Source organism: Salvelinus sp. IW2-2015, linkage group LG16 (assembly GCF_002910315.2).
Source record: "Salvelinus sp. IW2-2015 linkage group LG16, ASM291031v2, whole genome shotgun sequence".
Classification (NCBI taxonomy): Eukaryota; Metazoa; Chordata; class Actinopteri; order Salmoniformes; family Salmonidae; genus Salvelinus; species Salvelinus sp. IW2-2015.
This window is the reverse complement of record NC_036856.1, coordinates 32,069,426-32,088,193: the sequence shown is the minus strand read 5'-3', so window position 1 is coordinate 32,088,193 and position 18,768 is coordinate 32,069,426. Positions and strand designations below refer to the sequence as shown.

General features: G+C 44.7%; 1 protein-coding gene across 2 annotated transcripts in view; it reads right to left on the bottom strand.

Annotated features, from left to right (window-relative positions):
* Positions 1 to 18,273, bottom strand: part of gmds (GDP-mannose 4,6-dehydratase) — a 258,314-nt gene extending 240,041 nt beyond the window's left edge. For both annotated transcript variants that reach the window (XM_070447666.1, XM_070447667.1), the window contains exon 1: positions 18,058 to 18,273. In XM_070447666.1, the coding sequence (XP_070303767.1) occupies positions 18,058 to 18,153 (96 nt within the window). In that variant the 5' untranslated portion in view covers positions 18,154 to 18,273. The remainder of the gene's footprint in view (positions 1 to 18,057) is intronic.
* Positions 18,274 to 18,768: the final 495 nt, after the last annotated feature.

Below are 18,768 nucleotides of genomic sequence, written 5' to 3'. Positions count from 1 at the left end.
GGTCTGGAATGAAATTGATATGAACTTGCACTAGGAATCAGTACGTCGGAGACTCGGGTAGTTTTGAGGGTGGTCAAGACTCACCGTGATATGACTGTTCCGTTCTCCAGACCGAGCCTGGTCGGATGTTCCTTGATAATTCTGTTCTGTACATGTCCTACGACCTTTGGTCGTGCATCTCTGTTAGTATGAGCAGTGCCCACGGCATGATTGGGAAGGTATTTCTGCCAATAGCAATGAGCACGAATGTACATGGCAAAGAGTGGAAGTAACAACAGAAAGCAACTGTGGGTGGGACCGACGGTTATGAAGACAGATTGGTGGAGCTGTGGATGGAACACAGCTGCTGTCAATATTTAAAAAGGTATTATTATAAACCTCCAATTTCCTCAGGTAGAATAGAAAGTCCATATTATCCCACTGGTTCTGGCCAAACCGATTTGGGTTCCAACATTCCACACCTGTCTTTTTTATGTTTCTTGCACATTAATAATCGTGCACACTAAATAAGGCAGCTCGCCGTTGCATCAACTTTTTTGCCTACGACAAACCCGAGAAACGCATGGGCAGGATCAACCAGGGAGGATCATTGTGTAATGTCCTCGGGGTCTGAGGAATGAGCGGATGCAAAGATTGATTTTGGGACAAGGAAATCAGAAGTGTGAGCACTGTCCAAGAGGCTTAGATAATTTGTGTAGTGAATGCCCAGCATAAGATTGCCCACACAGACTGTACGATGTCTAGGCGAGTCTTATGCGACGATTTGCCGTCCCAGACATTTCTTACTGTGGGGAATTTCTTAGGGTGTAAACAATTGTTGGACATCTTGGCTCGTTCGAGTTGTGACAGGGTCTAGTCTGCTGACTTCAAGTTCCACTACGTCTTGGGCTCGTTCAGTGTGACAGGAGGCGATTCAGTACTACTTGCGTCATGCTAGGTAGCGCTTCAGTACCACTTACGTCTTGCTGGTCGTTCGTGACACGGCGTCTAGGTCTGCTGATTCAGACCACTACGTCTTGGCTGTTCGTTGTGACAGGGGTCTAGGTTGCTGATTCAAGTACCACTACGTCTGGCTCTCAGCTGTGGACAGGGTCAGGTCTGCTGATTCAGTACACTACGTCTTGGCTGGTTCACGTGTGACAGGGCTCTAGGTCTGCGTGATTTCAGTGACCACTACGTCTTGGCTCGTTCAGTGTTGACAGGGTCTAGTCTGGCTGATTCAGTACCACTACGCTTGGCTGTTCGAGTTGACAGGGTCTAGGTCTGCCTGAGTTCAGTACCACTTACGTCTTGGCTCGTTCAGTGTGAGCAGGTGGTCTGAGGTTCTGCTGATTTCAGTACCACTACGTCTTGGGCTCGTTCAAGTGTGAGCAGGTCGTAGGTCTGCTGATCTAGTACCACTACGTCTTGGCTCGTTCAGTTGTGACAGGGTCCTGAGGTTCTGCTTATTCAGTGACCACTTACGCGGCGGTCGTTAGCCTGCCGACAAAGAATCTGCCAGTGTTCAGAAGTGTAGCCTTTTATTGTGAAAGTTGGCTGGTGTATACCAACCGATTCCCGGTGAACTGACCAATAGGAACACGCCGCACTGAGTATGTCCACAATAATACATTTGCTTGGTGAATAGTCAGATTAATACAATAGTTCGATTTAAACAGTATATGCTGTGCAAGAAACAATTTCCGCTAGAATAATCTTGTTTGATTTGATTCTATTTCAGAAAGATATAAAGTTTGTAGGCCTATGTGAAAATACGTTAGGATTTCATACTTTCAGGTGTTTCTAACTTCACTTGTGCATAAAGAGGAGGATTGCACATGTGATGCTTGGCGCAGGTCAATTACACAACTGCAGGTGACATAGCCTATCATCCGGCTGACGAATCCTCGTAAGCTGATCGCGGGAGAACCTGACGGCCCAAAATGAAGCGAATCGTAAGCAATCTGGCCAGTTGATATCAATATTGTATTGTGTAACATGTGATGTGAATAATGGTAAAAGACTCCTGATCCTGAGTGTATTGTGGGAAGGACTGCGGACACCATAATATCCTACTACGACTATATAGTCAAACACATACCTGACAAACACAGTTGAACCTATGAAAACATTATGGCGTATGGTCCAGGCTGACATTTCCCTCTGGAAAAGCGTGGGTAACAGGAGCAGAATCAGGACACAACACCTTTGTTCAGTTTGGACGTCTACAAGGTCTGACTGGTCTTTAGCCAGCTAGCTTGTTCAGGTGAGGCTGAGGCTAAGGCCTTGGGGTCGAATGGTGGTGATAGAGGTAGATCCTGTTGTACATTGTTAGACCTGTGGACAGGCGGCGGGACGGGACAAGAAAGAGAGCCAGTTACTAGCATCTGCTCTGTTAAGCAGCCTTTTCGCCATTTGAACCCACTCAGACTCCCTCACCCAACTCCAGCCCTCCCATACCACACACCCCCCCTTCACCTCCCACTCTCTAACCTCCAACATACATCCACCCCCCTTCACTCCCACTCTCTTAACCCACATACATCCACCACCCCTTCACCCCACTCTTAAACCACATACATTCCACCACCCCTTCACTCCACTCATTAACCCACATACATCCACCCCCCTTCACTCCAACTCTACCCTAACCACAATCCACATCCACCCCCTTCACTCCCCACTTCTCACCCCCCACACTCTACCATCCACCCCTTCACTCCACTCTCTAACCCACATACATCCCACACCCCCTTCACTCCACTCTCTAACCCACTACATTCCACCACCCCTTCACTCCACTCTCTAACCCACATCACATCACCACCCCTTCACTCCACTCTCTAACCCACATACAATCCACCCCCTTCCACTCCACTCACCAACCCCACATTCCACCACCCCCCCTTCAACTCCACTCTTCTAAAACCACACATAACATCCACCCCCCTTCACTCCACTCTCTAACCCACAACATCCCCCACCCCTTCACCCCACTCTAACCCACATCCACCACCCCCCCTTCACTCCACTCTTCTACAACCCACCATACATCCACCCCCCCCTTCCACTCCACTCTCTATCCCACATATCAATCCACCCCTTCACTCCACTCACCAACCCACATCCACCACCCCTTCCACTCCACTCTCTAACCCACATACATCCACCCCCCTTCACCCACTCTCAACCACATACATCACCCCCCTTCACCCACTCTCTAACCCACATACATACCACCCCCCTTCACTCATCTCCTAACCCACATACAACCACCCCCCCTTCCACTCCACTCTAACCCACATACATCCACCCCCCTTCACTCCACTTCTAACCCACATACAAAACACCACCCCTTCACTCCACTCTCTAACCCACATACATCCACCACCCCCTTCACTCCACTCTCTAACCCACATACATCCACCCCCCCTTCACTCCCTCTCTAACCCACATACATCCACCACCCCTTCATACCCACTCCAACCCACATTCCACCACCCCTTCACTCCACTCTCTAACCACATACATTCCACCCCTTCACTCCATCTCTAAGCCCACAACATCCACCCCCCCTTCACTCCACTCTAAACCCACATACATCCACCCCCTTCCACTCCCTCTCTAAACCACATACATCCACCCCCCTTCACTCCACTCTCTAACCCACAAGTACATCCACCCCCCCCCTTCACTCCACTCTCTAAACCACATACATCCACCCCCCCTTCAATCCACTCTCTAAGCCACATACATCCACCCCCCCTTCACTCTACTCTCTAACCCACATACATCCACCCACCCCTTCACCCCACTTCAGCAAACCCACATCCACCACCCCTTCACTCCACTCTCTTAACCCACATCATCCACCCCCCTTCACTCCACTCTAACCCACATACATCCACCCCCCTTCACTCCATTCTCTAACCCAAATACATCCACCCCCTTCACTCCACTCTCTCTAACCCACATACATCCACCCCCCCCTTCACTCCACTCTCTAACCCACATACATCCACCACCCCTTCACTCTCTCCTCTCTAACCCCACATTACATCCACCCCCCCTCACTCCACTCCCTAAGCACATAATCCACCCCCTTCACTCACTCTCTAACTAATCATCCCCCCTTCACTCCATCTCTTAACCCACAATACATCCACCACCCCCTTCACCCCCCACTCACCAACCCACATCCACCACCCCTCACCCCCTCACACCCCTTCACCCACTCTCTAACCCACAATACATCCACCACCCCTTTCACCCCACTCACCAACCCACATCCACCCCCCTTCACTCCACTCTAACCCACATACATCCACCACCCTTCACCCACTCACCAACCCACATCCACCACCCCTTCCACTCCCACTCTCAACCCACATATCATCCACCACCCCTTCACCCCACTCACCAACCCACATCCACCCCCCTTCACTCCACTCTCTAACCCACATACATCCACCACCCCTTCACCCCACTCACCAACCCACATCCACCACCCTTCACCCCACTCCAACCCACATACATCCACCCCCCTTCACCTCACTCTCTAACCCACATACATTCCACCACTCCCTTCACCCCACTCACCAACCCACATCCACCACCCCTTCACTCCACTCTCTAACCCACATACATCCACCACCCCTTCACACCCACTCACCAACCCACATCCACCACCCCTTCACTCCACTCTCTAAACCCACATACATCCACACCCCTTCCCCATCACCAACCACCCCTTCACTCCCACTCTTAACCCAAACATACACACCACCCCCCCACTCTCTATACCCACATACATCCACCCCCCTTCACTCCACTCTCAACACCCACATCCACCACCCATTCAACTCCACTCTCTAACCCACATACATCCACCAACCCTCACTCCCCACTCTCTAACCCACATTACATCCACCCCCTTCACCCACTCTCTAAACACATACATCCATCCCCCCTTCACTCCACTCTTCTAACACCACTACATCCACCACCCCTTCACTCCACTCTCTACATCCACCAAACCCATCACACATTCCACCCCACTTCACTCCACTCTCTAACCCACATTACATCCCACCACCACGCCCTTCTACCCCACTCTCTAACCCACATAACATCCACCCCCCTTCACTCCACTCTCAACCCACAATCCACACACGCCCCCTTCACCCCACCTCCATCCCACACATCCACCACCCCTTCAACCCACTCTCTAACCCACTACACCACCCCTCACTCACTCCCACATATCATCCACCCCCCTTCACTCCACTCTAACCACATCGACTCCACCAACCCCTTCACCCCACTCACCAACCCACATCCACCACCTCCTACCCCACTCACCAACCCACATCCACCACCCCTTCCACTCCACTCTCTAACCCACATACATCCACCACCCCTTCACTCCACACTCTACCAACCCACATCCACCACCCCTTCACCCCCTCACCAACCCAACATTCCACCACCCCTTCCACTCCACTCTCTAACCCATCATAATCCCCCCCCCTTCACCCACTCACTAACCCACATACACCACCCCTTCCACTCCCACTCACCAAGTCCCACATCCACCACCCCTTCACTCCACTCTCTACACACATCATCACATCCACCACCCCCTGTCATCCACTCACCAACCCACATCCACCACCCCTTCACTCCACTCTCTAACCCACATACATCCACCCCACTTTCACTCCACTCTCTAACCCACATACATCCACCCCCCTTCACTTCCTCTCTAACCCACACTACATCCACCCCACTTCACTCCACTCTCTAAACCCACATACATCCACCCCCCTTCACCCCACTCACTAAGCCACATCCACCACCCCTTCACTCCACTCTCTAAGCCACACAGAAGACCAGGGTGGTGTAGGGTAGAATGGATACACTGGGCAGTGCCCCCAGTCCAGCACCCTGGCACTATGGAATGGGTTGGCATCTAAGGTCTACCTTTTGAGGGAGATGGAGGAAGAAAGAGAGATAGAGGGAGGAGAGATAGAGGGGAAAAGGGGAATGTTCAGGTGCATGTTCAGAAKACAAGCAGTGACTCAGTTAGCTCAAAACTGAGCCCACATCTTCCTCTCTCTACCTCACACAGGCTCCACTGTGTCCTGACTGGGCACATAAAAAGCAAGTGAGAGAGAGAGAGAAAAAAGAGGTGATGAAAAAAATAGATGTTGACATTTTAGTAGTGAATAACAGGATGTGGGTCTAGGTCATAAATGGAACTGGTTTTCTGGAGTCTGGAGTCACACACACACACACACACACACACAGAGTTAGGGTCTGGGCACAGTTCTGCTGCCTGACTGGTTTGAGCTAATGCACGTGTGTTGATGATTCAATTATATCAGGAGACACACACACACACAGGGTTTATTCAGACATAGGCTAGTCACTCATAGGGAGGAAGAAAATAACACTTTGGACACCTCTACTAACGTCTGTCTGCAGCAAAGGTCAGTAATAGTTGGAATTCCACTGCAAGTCAAGTGCATGCTAGAGGTCGACCGATTATGATTTTTCAACGCCGATACCGATTATTGGAGGACCAAAAAAAAGCCGATACCGATTAATTGGCCGATTTTWAAAAAACWATTTATTTGTAATAATGACAATTACAACAATACTGAATTAACACATATTTTAACCTAAATAAATCAATAAAATCAATTTAGCTTCAAATAAATAATGAAACATGTTCAATTTGGTTTAAATAATGCAAAAACAAAGTGTTGGAGAAGAAAGTAAAAGTGCAATATGTGCTATGTAAGAAAGCAAACGTTTAAGTTCCTTGCGCAGAACATGAGAACATATGAAAGCTGGTGGTTCCTTTTAACTGAGTTCAATTCCCAGTAAGAAGTTTTAGGTTGTAGTTATTATAGGAATTATAGGACTATTTCTCTCTATACGATTTGTATTTCATATACCTTTGACTATTGGATGTTCTTATAGGCACTAGTTTGCCAGTGTAACAGTATAGCTTCCGTCCCTCTCCTCGCTCCCTACCTGGGCTCGAACCAGGAACACATCGACAACAGCCCCCTCAAAGCAGCGTTACCCATGCGAGCAAGGGGAACAACTATCCAAGTCTCAGAGCGGTGACGTTTGAAACGCTATTAGCGCGCACCCCGCTATACATAGCTAGCCTTTACACATCGGTTACACCAGCCTAATCTCTGGAGTTGATAGGCTTGAAGACATAAACAGGCCAATCTTGAAGCAGCGGAGCTGCTGGTAAAACACACGAAAGTGCTGTTTGAATGATTGCTTACGAGCCTGCTGGGTCAGACTTGCTCTATCAAATCATTAGACTTAATTATACACACAAGAAATACGAGCCTTACTCATTAATATGGTCGAATCGGGAAACTATCACTCGAAAACAAAACGTTATTCTTTCAGTGGAAATATGAACCGTTCCGTATTTTTATCTAACGGCGTGGCATCCATAAGTCTAATATTCCTGTTAATTGCACAATCTCAATGTTATGTCATAATTACGTAAAATTCTAGCAAATAGTTCACAACGAGCCAGGCGGCCCAAACTGTTGCATATTCCCTGACTCTGCGTGCAATGAACAGCAAGAGAAGTGACACAATTTACCCTGGTTAATATTGCCTGCTAACCTGGATTTCTTTTAGCTAAATATGCAGGTTTAAAAATATATATACTTCTGTGTATTGATTTTAAGAAAGGCATTGATGTTTATGGTTAGGTACAGTCGTGCAACGATTGTGCTTTTTTCGCAAATGCGCTTTTGTTAAATCATCCCCCGTTTGGCGAAGTTGGCTGTCTTTGTTCGGAAGAAATAGTCTTCACACAGTTTGCAATGAGCTAGGCGGCCCAAACTGCTGCATATACCCTGACTCTGTTGCAAGAGAAGTCACACAAATAAATTCATGCTAAATATGCAGGTTTAAAAATATATACGTGTGTATTGATTTTAAGAAAGGCATTGATGTTTATGGTTAGGTACACGTTGGAGCAACGACAGTCCTTTTTCGCGAATGCGCACCGCATCGATTATATGCAATGCAGGACACGCAAGATAAACTAGTAATATCATCAACCATGTGTAGTTAACTAGTGATTATGATTGATTGATTGTTTTTTATAAGATAAGTTTAAAGCTAGCTAGCAACTTACCTTGGCTTCTTACTGCATTCGCGTAACAGGCAGGCTCCTCGTGGAGTGCAATGTAAAGCAGGTGGTTAGAGCGTTGGACTAGTTAACTGTAAGGTTGCAAGATTGAATCCCCGAGCTGACAAGGTAAAAATCTGTCGTTCTACTCCTGAACAAGGCAGTATACCCACCGTTCCTATGCCGTCATTGAAAATAAGAATGTGTTCTTAACTGACTTGCCTAGTTAAATAAAGGTGTACAATTTTTTCTTTTTTATATCGGCCAAATTTGTGTCCAAAAATACCGATTTCCGATTGTTATGAAAACTTTAAAAATCAGCCCTAATTAAATTGGCCATTCCGATTAATTGGTCGACCCCTAGTGCATGCATAACTCATCCTTATGGTGTTTTTTCATAATTGCAGTTATGAAGTCCACACACACACTGCAACTGGAAAATTTAAGATTAATAAACATACACTCACTAGACAGTTTGTGGCCGTGACTTGTTATACACCGAGACTACAAAACATTAGCAACACCTTCCTAACATTGAGTTGCACCCCCCTTTTTTCCTTGAGCGTGAAACTCAGCAGCGTTGCAGTTCTTGACACACTCAAACCGGTGCGCCTGACATCACTACCATATCCCGTTCAAAAGGTACTTAAATCTTTTGTCTTGTCCATTCACCCTCTGAATGGCACATATCAACAATCCATGTCTCAATTGTCTCAAGGATTAAAAATGATTCTTCAACCCGTCTCCTCCCCTTCATCTACACTGATTGAAGTGGATTTAACATGACATTAATATGGGATCATAGCTGTCACCTGGTCAGTCTGTCATGGAAAGTGTTCATAATGTTTTACACTCAGTGTAAAGCAGACAGACAGGCATCCAATTACTGTTCGATTGAATGTTAGAATGGGCAAAACGAGTGACCTAAGTGACTGTGCATGGTATGATCGTCAGTGCGATCCAGTATCTCAGAAACAGCTGCCCTTCTGGGCTTTTCACACATGACAGTGTCTAGGGTTTACTGAGAATGGTGCAACAAACAAACATCCAGTCAGTGGCAGTCCTGTGGGCGAAAACAACTTGTTGAAGGAAAATGGCAAGAATCGTGCAAGCTAACAGGCAGGCCACATACAGACAAATAAAGGAGCAGTACAACAGTGGTGCGTAGAATGGCATTTCGGAACGCACAACTCGTCAATCCTTGTCACGGATGGGCTAAAAACATCACCTGGAACATGACAGTGAGTTCAGTTTAGTCGAGTGGCCTGGTCAGTCCCCAGACCTGGTCAGTCCCCAGACCTCAACCCTATAGAGCATCTTAAGGATGAGAAGGAACGGGCTGGTCACAGCATGAATGTACCGCCGTCCAATCTCCAGTAACTGCGTGATGCCATCACGTCAGCATGGACCAACATCCGTGTGAAACGTTTGAACCCTTGTAGAATTCCCAGAAGAATTCAGACTGTTCTGGAGGCAAAGGAGGGTTCAGCCCGGTACTAGATGGGTGTACCTAATAAACGGGCCGGTGAGTGTACATACATACTTAGAAAAACCTTTGTACGCCTGCTTAGGTTGAGAGAACACGCATTGTCCTCTAGCAATCTTTTTTTTTTTTAATCTTTATTCCTTTGACCTAGGCATATTTGGTTTTGAGATTAGTAGACCTGCTCTCCCAGTCCCTTCAGACTGACCAGGTGTGGAGTATGTGTGCGGAAGGTAGGTATCCTCCCCTTGTTAAAATGGAGTGATGAGAATCCGTAGCCATACTGGATGACCCCAGCCAAAAAACAACAAACACAGAGGAGAGCTGACCTAGGAGGACTGGCATGGAGCACTGTGGAGCACCACACATTACAAGACAGATTATACTGCTGTGTGCTGGCTGACAAACTACACTCTCCCTGCAGAAAGACAACTGGCTCATGTACAATACTAATGAACTAGGGATGGGGAAGAAGAAAACAATACAGGTACACATCGGGATGGCTGAATATAAACAGTGTAGTTATTCGCTCCGCAAGGCAACCAAACAAGCAAAATGCCAGTACAGGGACAAGGTGGAGTCGCAATTCAATGGCTCAGACACAAGACTTATGTGGCAGGGTCTACAGGACATCATGGACTACAAAAACAGCCACATCACAGATACAGACGTCYTGCTTCCAGACAAACTAAACACCTTCTTTGCCCGCTTTGAGGATAATACAGTGCCACTGTCGTGGATCGCTAACAAAGACTGAGCCCTCCCCCTCTCCTTCTCAGTGGCTGACGTGAGTAAAACATTTAAACATGTTAACCCTCGCATGGCTGTTGTCCCAGACTGCATCCCAAGCCGCATCCTCAGAGCATGCACAGACCAGCTGGCTGGTGTGTTTACAGACATATTTAAAATCGCTCCCTATCCCAGTCTGTTGTCCCCACATGCTTCAAGATGGCTACCATTGTTCCTGTACCCAAGAAGGCAAAGAACTGAACTAAATGACTACTGCCCCGAAGCACACCAAGTTCCTGGGCGTACACGTCACATACAAACTGAAACAGTCCACCCACACAGACAGTGTGGTGAAGAAGGCGCAACAGCGCCTCTTCAACCTCAAGAGGCTGAAGAAATTTGGCCTGTCACGCAAAACCCTGACAAACTTTTACAGATGCACAATGGAGAGCATCCTGTCGGGCTGTATCACAGCCTGGTACGGCAACTGCACCGCCCTCAACCGCAAGGCTCTCCAGAGGGTGGTGCGGTCTGCACAACGCATCAGCAGGGGCAAACTACCTGCCTTCCATGACACCTACAGCACCTGATGTCACAGGAAGGCCAAATAGATCATCAAGGACAAGAACCACCTGAGCCACTGCCTGTTCACACCGCTATCATCCAGAAGGCGAGGTCAGTACAGGTGCATCAAAGCTGGGACCGAGAGATTGAAAAACAGCTTCTATCTCAAGGCCATCAAACTGTTAAATATCAATCACTAACTCAGTGAGGCTGCTGCCTACACTGAGACCCAATCACTGGACACTTAAATAAAAGGATCACTTTAATAATGTTACTTATATCACATCTATATACTGTATTGAGACCCAATCACTGGACACTTTAATAAATGGATCACTAGTCATTTGCTGTACCTGCACCAAAACTACAGTATTTTTCCATCATAGTATTTTTCCATCATAGCATGTTCTCCATCTTCTTTTTAAATAGGGAGCCAATTTGTTTTCAGCACTTATTTCCATGACTGATCAAAACTTGTTTTCTCATAGCTCCCCTGTCCCTCTGCAGCAGACATATGGTGAGCAATTTTATTGTAACATCGAATCGCAATAAAATCACAGTGTCGAATCGCAATACATATAGTCATGTGAATCGCAATACATATCGGCAAATAAGTATTGTGATAATATCGTATTCTTAGGTCCTTGACAATTCCGACCCCTAAAATAAACCTTCTCTCTGTGTGTGTGTGTGTGTGTGTTAGGGCTGGGCGATATATATAATTAATTTGATTAATTCTAATTCATGTCTTTGCGTGATACACCAAATACCTGTATCGCAGAATATTTTTTTGTTGTATTTTTCATTTTATGAGCATTTTTGTACGCTTGTTCTCATGTCTTTTTGGTCTTGTCTCGTTCGCTCCTTCTGTGCTGTGTGTCATGTAAAAATCTTCCCAGTGTGAAATAGTTCCCAATCGTTCTGATTGTGTTGTGACATCATGCTGTAAAATTTCTCCCAAATGGTAACAGGTTGATTGCTTGTCTATTTGAGCCAGTAAAGGGGGCTTTTACTATTCTTAGGTAGCGGAATGACTCGCTTCCCTCCAGGCCTGAGGGCACACACTTTCTAGTAGGCTTAAATTGAAGATATGGAAAATAGGAGTGGCAATATCGTCCGCTATTATCCTCAGTAATTGTCCATCCAAGTTGTCAGACCCGTGGCTTGTCATTGTCGATAGACAACAATAATCTTATCACTTCTTCCACACTCACTTTACAGAATTCAAAATTACAATGCTTGTCTTTCATAATTTGATCAGTTATAGTTGGATGTGTAGTGTCAGCATTTGTTGCTGGCATGTCATGCCTAAGTTTGCTAATCTTGCCAATGAAAAAATCATTAAAGTAGTTTTGTGATGAATGAGCCATCTGTTTCAATGAATGATGGAGCTGAGTTTGCCTATTTTTCCCAAAATGTTATTGAAGGTGCTCCAAAGCTTTTTACTATAATGTTTATGTCAATAATCTTTGTTTCATAGTGTAGTTTCTCCTTTTTATTCAGTTTAGTTAAACGATTTCTCAATTTGCAGTACATTTGCCACTCCTTGCGCCTCATCCCTCTCAACCATTCCATTTTTTAATTCTTCATCAATCCACATGGATTTAACAGTTTTTACAGTCATTTTCTTAAATGGGTGCATGCTTATTAGTAACTGGGATAAGCAATTTCATAAATGTGTCAAGTGCAACTTCTGCTTGCTCCTCATTACACGCCATGGACCAACAAATGTTCCTCACATCAACAACATAGGAATCACCACAAAACATATTGTATGACCTCATACTTATTAGGCCCAGCCTTTGGAACAGCTTGATGAACGCCAGTCAATATTTAAATCACCCATAAAAAATACTTCTCTGTTGACATCACATACATTATCAAGCATTTCACACGTTACCCAGAAACTGACTGTCAGCACTTGATGGTCTATTGCAGCTTCCCACAAGAATGGGCTTTAGGTGAGGCAGATGACCCTGTAGTCATATTACTTCAACAGTTTTTAAACATGAGATCCTCTAATCTTTACAGGAATGTGGTTGTAAATATAAACAGCAACACCTCCACCACTTGCATTTCTGTAAATGTTATAAACTTGTATTGCTACCACTGTATCAAAGGTATTGTCTAAGTGAGTTTCAGAATATGAATGTCATCTGTTACTAGAAAGTTATACATCTTATGAACCTTGGTTTTAAGCTACATATGTTAACAGGGGCTATTTTGAGCACTTTTATGGGATGCTTGCTTGTTTTCATTGCTTTACTGGGAAGCGTAGCAGATATTCTCATGTTATTTAAGTTAGTGCAGGGTGAGTTGCACACAGTGGACTTCCTACTAGGGCACACGCCTCAGTGCTAAAAACATATCTGGTTCATAGGCACATGATTGCTGCATACAATAGRTGTAGGATCAGCAGAGACATTCAGGGTAGTCAGAGGGACATAAATTAGGTTACTTACATTGTGTCTACCAACGCCCCTGATATAATGTACATTTGCTGAAGCATTATGAGAACTCAGCGACACAATGGTAGGGATTCAATGAGCTGGGCTTGGGTCATTGATAAGTCATTGTCTCAATGCAGCCTGTCTCAAAAGTTTCAACTGTTCAGAGCTGCCCTTCATAATGCCATTAAAACCCACATGGACTACGATAGAATCGATGTCCATGTCCTGGCGTAGTACATTCTGGAGCAGCTTAGTAATGTAATTATGCTAGTTAGCTAGCTAAATCAAGGTCGAGGGGGTGTGAGAGAAAAATCTGCATGAGCTCAGCCATCCACACAGACGTGCGTGCAATTACTGACTGGAAAATGTTGACGCTGTGAAAAAAATGTTTTAAACATGACGTCACAATCAGAATGATTGGGAAGTATTTCACGCTGGAAAGATTTTTACATTTCACTGTGAACCTTCCCATTTACACCAGAGATATGTATATAATGACGAGATGTCTCCGCCCTAACAATGGAAGCCGTTGTCCCAAAGGAAGGAAGGKAGGCGACAAGCGTAGGTTAAAAATAAGCCCATAGAAACGCATTGGGCTCATTTTGGATAGAAACCTCTCACTTGGTCTCTTTCAAGCCCCTCCCCCTAAAACTCACAACAACAAAGATGAGATCACTTCTTCCTCTCTGAGGTTTAGTCCAACAGAATCTGTCATATGGACACCGAAACACATGGAGACATTAGTTTACTGTAAAGAGGACAAGTTAACCTTTCAAACCATACCCTGTTTGTTTCAACTACTCACAATTCGAACAGAGCCGACACTACTAAAACAGATATACCAATGAACATTCATTCTGGYAAAWAATGCCCAGTTTGTCGCACATGCATTATGGTACCACGTATCGCTAGCAGCATTTTGGTCAAATAAAGATTGTTATAGTAGCCGTTTGGATGACTGTGTTTTATAAATGTTGAATAAGCATAAAACAATTATAAGGAACTGGCAATTCGTTCTCATTCTGAGAAAAAAAGGTAGGACAAAGTGGACAGCTTACCATGCTGTTCAAACAGTTGGAGACAGAGAAGGGTGTGTTCATAACAATTCAACTGTTTTACCTTCTTAGCTGAATGCAGAGCTTGTGAAATTATTCCTAGATCCAAGTTGCCAAACTTGAAATATAAATATTAGCTGGCTACACACTAGCACATGGGCTTGTGCTTGAGAGATTGTTTATGAGATCGGTGTTGATTTTCTATCACGCCTGCTACATTATTAGTGAATGTGCATTATGAATGGTTCTGGTTACATTTGTAAACAAAAAGTACATTTTTATAGACCGACATGAAAGCCAGATAAGTGACTATTGCAACAACAAAAATGCAGATACAACTATTTTGATAAAATCATTTAACTATTAGTGGGTCTTATGGAAGTGGAAGGCATACAGTTGATGTCGGAAGTCATTAGAACTCATTTTTCAACCACTGCACAAATTTCTTGTTAACAAACTATACTTTTGGCAAGTCGGTTAGGACATCTATGTGCATGACACAAGTAATTTTTAAAAAGTTCCCTGATATCCCTGATGTCCTTACACAGCTCTCTGGTCTTGGCCATTGTGGAGAGATTGGAGTCTGTTTGATTGAGTGTGTGTACAGGTGTCTTTTATACAGGTAACAAGTTCAAACAGGTGCAGTTAATACAGGTAATGAGTGGAGAACAGGAGGGCTTCTAAAAGAAAAACTAACAGGTCTGTGAGAGCCGGAATTCTTACTGGTTGGTAGGTGATCAAATACTTATGTCACGCAATAAAATGCAATTTAATTACTTAAAAATCATACAATGTGATTTTCTGGATTTTTGTTTTAGATTCCGTCTCTCACAGTTGAAGTGTACCTATGATAAAAATTACAGACCTCTACATGCTTTGTAAGTAGGAAAACCTTCAAAATCGGCAGTGTATCAAATACTTGTTCTCCCCACTGTATGTATTATCCCAGCCCCCGTCCCCGCTGGAGGCCTTTTGGTAGGCCGTCATTGTAAATAAGAATTTGTTCTTAACTGACTTGCCTTGTTAAATAAAGGCTAAATTAAAATGTAAAAAATATTATTATGTATCATCTTTTAACTATATGCAATATTTTAGCTTCCAAAATGTAAGCAGGTATATCTAGCTTCCCAATAAGATGATCTGATGGAATGGCTTGTCCTGCACTTTGTAAAAACCCAGAGTCCATTGAGTGAATATTGGAAAAAGTTCTTGATTTCTTTCTAAACATTGCAATGTGAATGCTAAGAGGATTCTAACCATAAAATAGGTGAAGTGAAATGGCAAAATAGTCCTCATTCAAAGGCAAGGGCAATGTGAATACAAAGACAACCGAGTGCTTTTGCTTTGTTTTTACCCCAGAGTTCCCTTTAATGAGGCAGAGATCGGTTATAATGAAAGAGGACCATGTGAAAACACCCTTATAGACCAGTGGTACCAGTCAAACCAGTTTGTAATAATGCACTACACTGGCCCTCCCAGCCCTTAGTTTCATTCATGTGTGAGCCACATCAAGAACCATCGCAAAGACAAAGAAGAGTAAACAGAACAAACAGGACGTTGTTGCGTGTCTGGTAGATATTTCTCAATCAACCAGGACTTGACTGACTGGCTTGTAATTATATTGGCCAGTGGCTCTCAAACCTCTCATTGGGGACACCCAGCCATTCCATGTACAGTATTTGATCTATTCCAGAGCTAGCACAACTGTTTAAACTCGTCAACTAATCATCAAGCCCTTGACTAGGTGACTCGGGTGAGCTAGTTCAGGGCTACAACAAAATGGTGAAATGTCTGGAGGCCCCCGAGGAGAGGTTTGAGAGCCACTGGCCATGTTAACCCTAGATCAGGGAACCACAATACATTATTTGTTGTAGCCCTACACTGGCACACCTAACTCAATTCATAATGGGCTTGATGATAAGCCTAGATGACTACTTGAATCAGGTGTGCCAGTTTAGGMTTACAACAAATAGGCTATGTGAAATGTCTGGTGTCATTCCCATAGCCTGGCATTAACCTCTAACATCACAGCATACCAGACCTGTCAAACTTACCTAGCCCAGGTATAGACCTTGATAAAGGAGGCACGTGCTGCTAAACAGGTACAGTCAGTTCAGCGTGAATTAACTCCAACGCATGTACAATGGTATAGGCCTACCCTGAGATGGTAATCCTCTACACAGTATGTGGGGCAAACTACTACCATTTATGAAGTTAGACTTGTCTTGAAACCAGCCTGGCTGGCTCCCTACAAGGGTGTGACACCACTGTTCAGTGACGTGTATAGAATTAGYCCTATAGAAGACAGGCATGTACACTCGTCATACACATACACTCTTCTTCAGTGTACCTAGTCATCTGATAAAAGAGAGGGTGGGGTTTTTCTATCTGCTCCCCTGCTCTGGGGAAATTCTGGACTTTGGACACACGGGCAGGGCAAGAAGGAGTGACATCAGAGCTGCTATTTCCCTTTCACTCCCTCCTTTCTCCCTCCCTCCCTCTCTTTCCTCAGAACTAACAGGATCTCGATGTGTCACTTGATCTTATCTGCTGGCTAAGTCAGGGGACACTAGATCTTTGGGTTGACACTCAGCCCAGCAGTATCCTATTTGTTTGCAAACACAGACTGCTTTAGTTCCTGCTGTGATGTGGCAAACAAATCAGATCCTTCACCATTTTGTAGTGGATCCTTCTCCCAGCCAGTCAACATGGTGCCTCCAGCCCATGTGAGGCAGTTATAGGCATACTGTCTAAAAAAAAATATATATATATATATAGCCCTACTACCTTTCTACAACTATACTTCAGAATGACTAAAAACATGTAGCCTGTGTCTTATCAAGTCATGTGGGCTGAGCATCTGAGATGCAAGAGACATTGATAACAAATACATAATTTGAGTAATCATTACCTGCATCATTATCATCACCATCATAGATTCTATTCATGAACCTTTCAGTAAATTCAAACTAACACCGGTGGTTCTGGTAGCTTATATTATAACACCCTTGAAACATGCAGGGCTAAGGAGGCTGTTAGCCCTGGCTACGTCAAGTGCAGAGTGTGAACGCAGCTGAGTGTGGCCTGTATCACACTATATTCTCTATTCGTAGGGCATGTGTATCAGTGTCAATTATGAAAGTAAAATTAGACCAGCAATGAATAGCCATGGATCCGGGTGAATCGTGTCTGTCTGGGGGAATATTCTCTTTCGACTTCCTGGTTTGACGCCCTGCTTTACTTCTGTATCATGACTGTGCATAATGTGTCAGGTGCACTGGCGCACCACAGCTGGTTACTACAATAATTATATTTATTCATAAGAACACATCGTTCGTGTGGGAAACGTATGTAACCAGCTGTGGTGCGCCAGTGCACCTGACACATATGAATGTAACGTTAGACGAGTGAGATAACTATGCTYCATCCATCGCTCTCCTCACAAAACCACTGTCTGTTAGTCAAATCATACCAATCTCTATCAAACAGTACGCAGGCTACTGCAAAACAAACATAATAGTTACAGCTGTATTTATTATTATTTATCGAACGTTAAAGGTGTTCATATAGGCTCCCTGTCCATACATCCTCTTTCCATTCATATCTGGAGACTGCGTTTACCTGTCCAGTGATGCCCGTGATAACAGCGACCTTCCTCGGCTTTTTCAGCTCTCCGTTCGCCCCGGTGCTGGTAGACGGTTCCGTGCATTGGGCCATTTTTGCGCGTAGTGTTTCAAAGTATCAAACCTACTGACTTGCTGTTCTGATGAGCAGTTGTGTGTTTGTACGGTAGACACTACAAGCACAGGACCATCTGTAACTACAACATGTGACGTGCCAGGAAGTCCCTGCAGGACAGCCAATCGACAGATGGCAAGTAGCGTCGGAGCAGAGGAATCTTCAGGCAGAAGAGAAGATATTAAGTKTGGGGTTTCCCGTGCTTACTTTGGACAGCGCCAACTAGCTACAGTAGTCCAACATGACTAAAACACTGACGATTGCATAAAGCAGGGATCATCAACTAGATTCAGTCGCGGGCCGATTTCTTTCTTGGGTAGATGGTCAGGGGACCTGAAGATAATTACAAATAATTTGTAGACTAAAAATGTACTGTAAGAAGCCCAAACACATATATTTGACTAAAATATAATCATTTCAAACCTTGCTTACATTTGTTTATGATCACATGTCACGAACCGGCTCAAAGCCCGTAACAAAAGGGAGACAACATGGAGATAAGGAATAACAAAATATATTTATTAACTAAGGTAACCTAAATGCAATTAACAATGGTGTGTGTAATCAGTAGTGTAAGTGAGTGTTTTGCTTGCA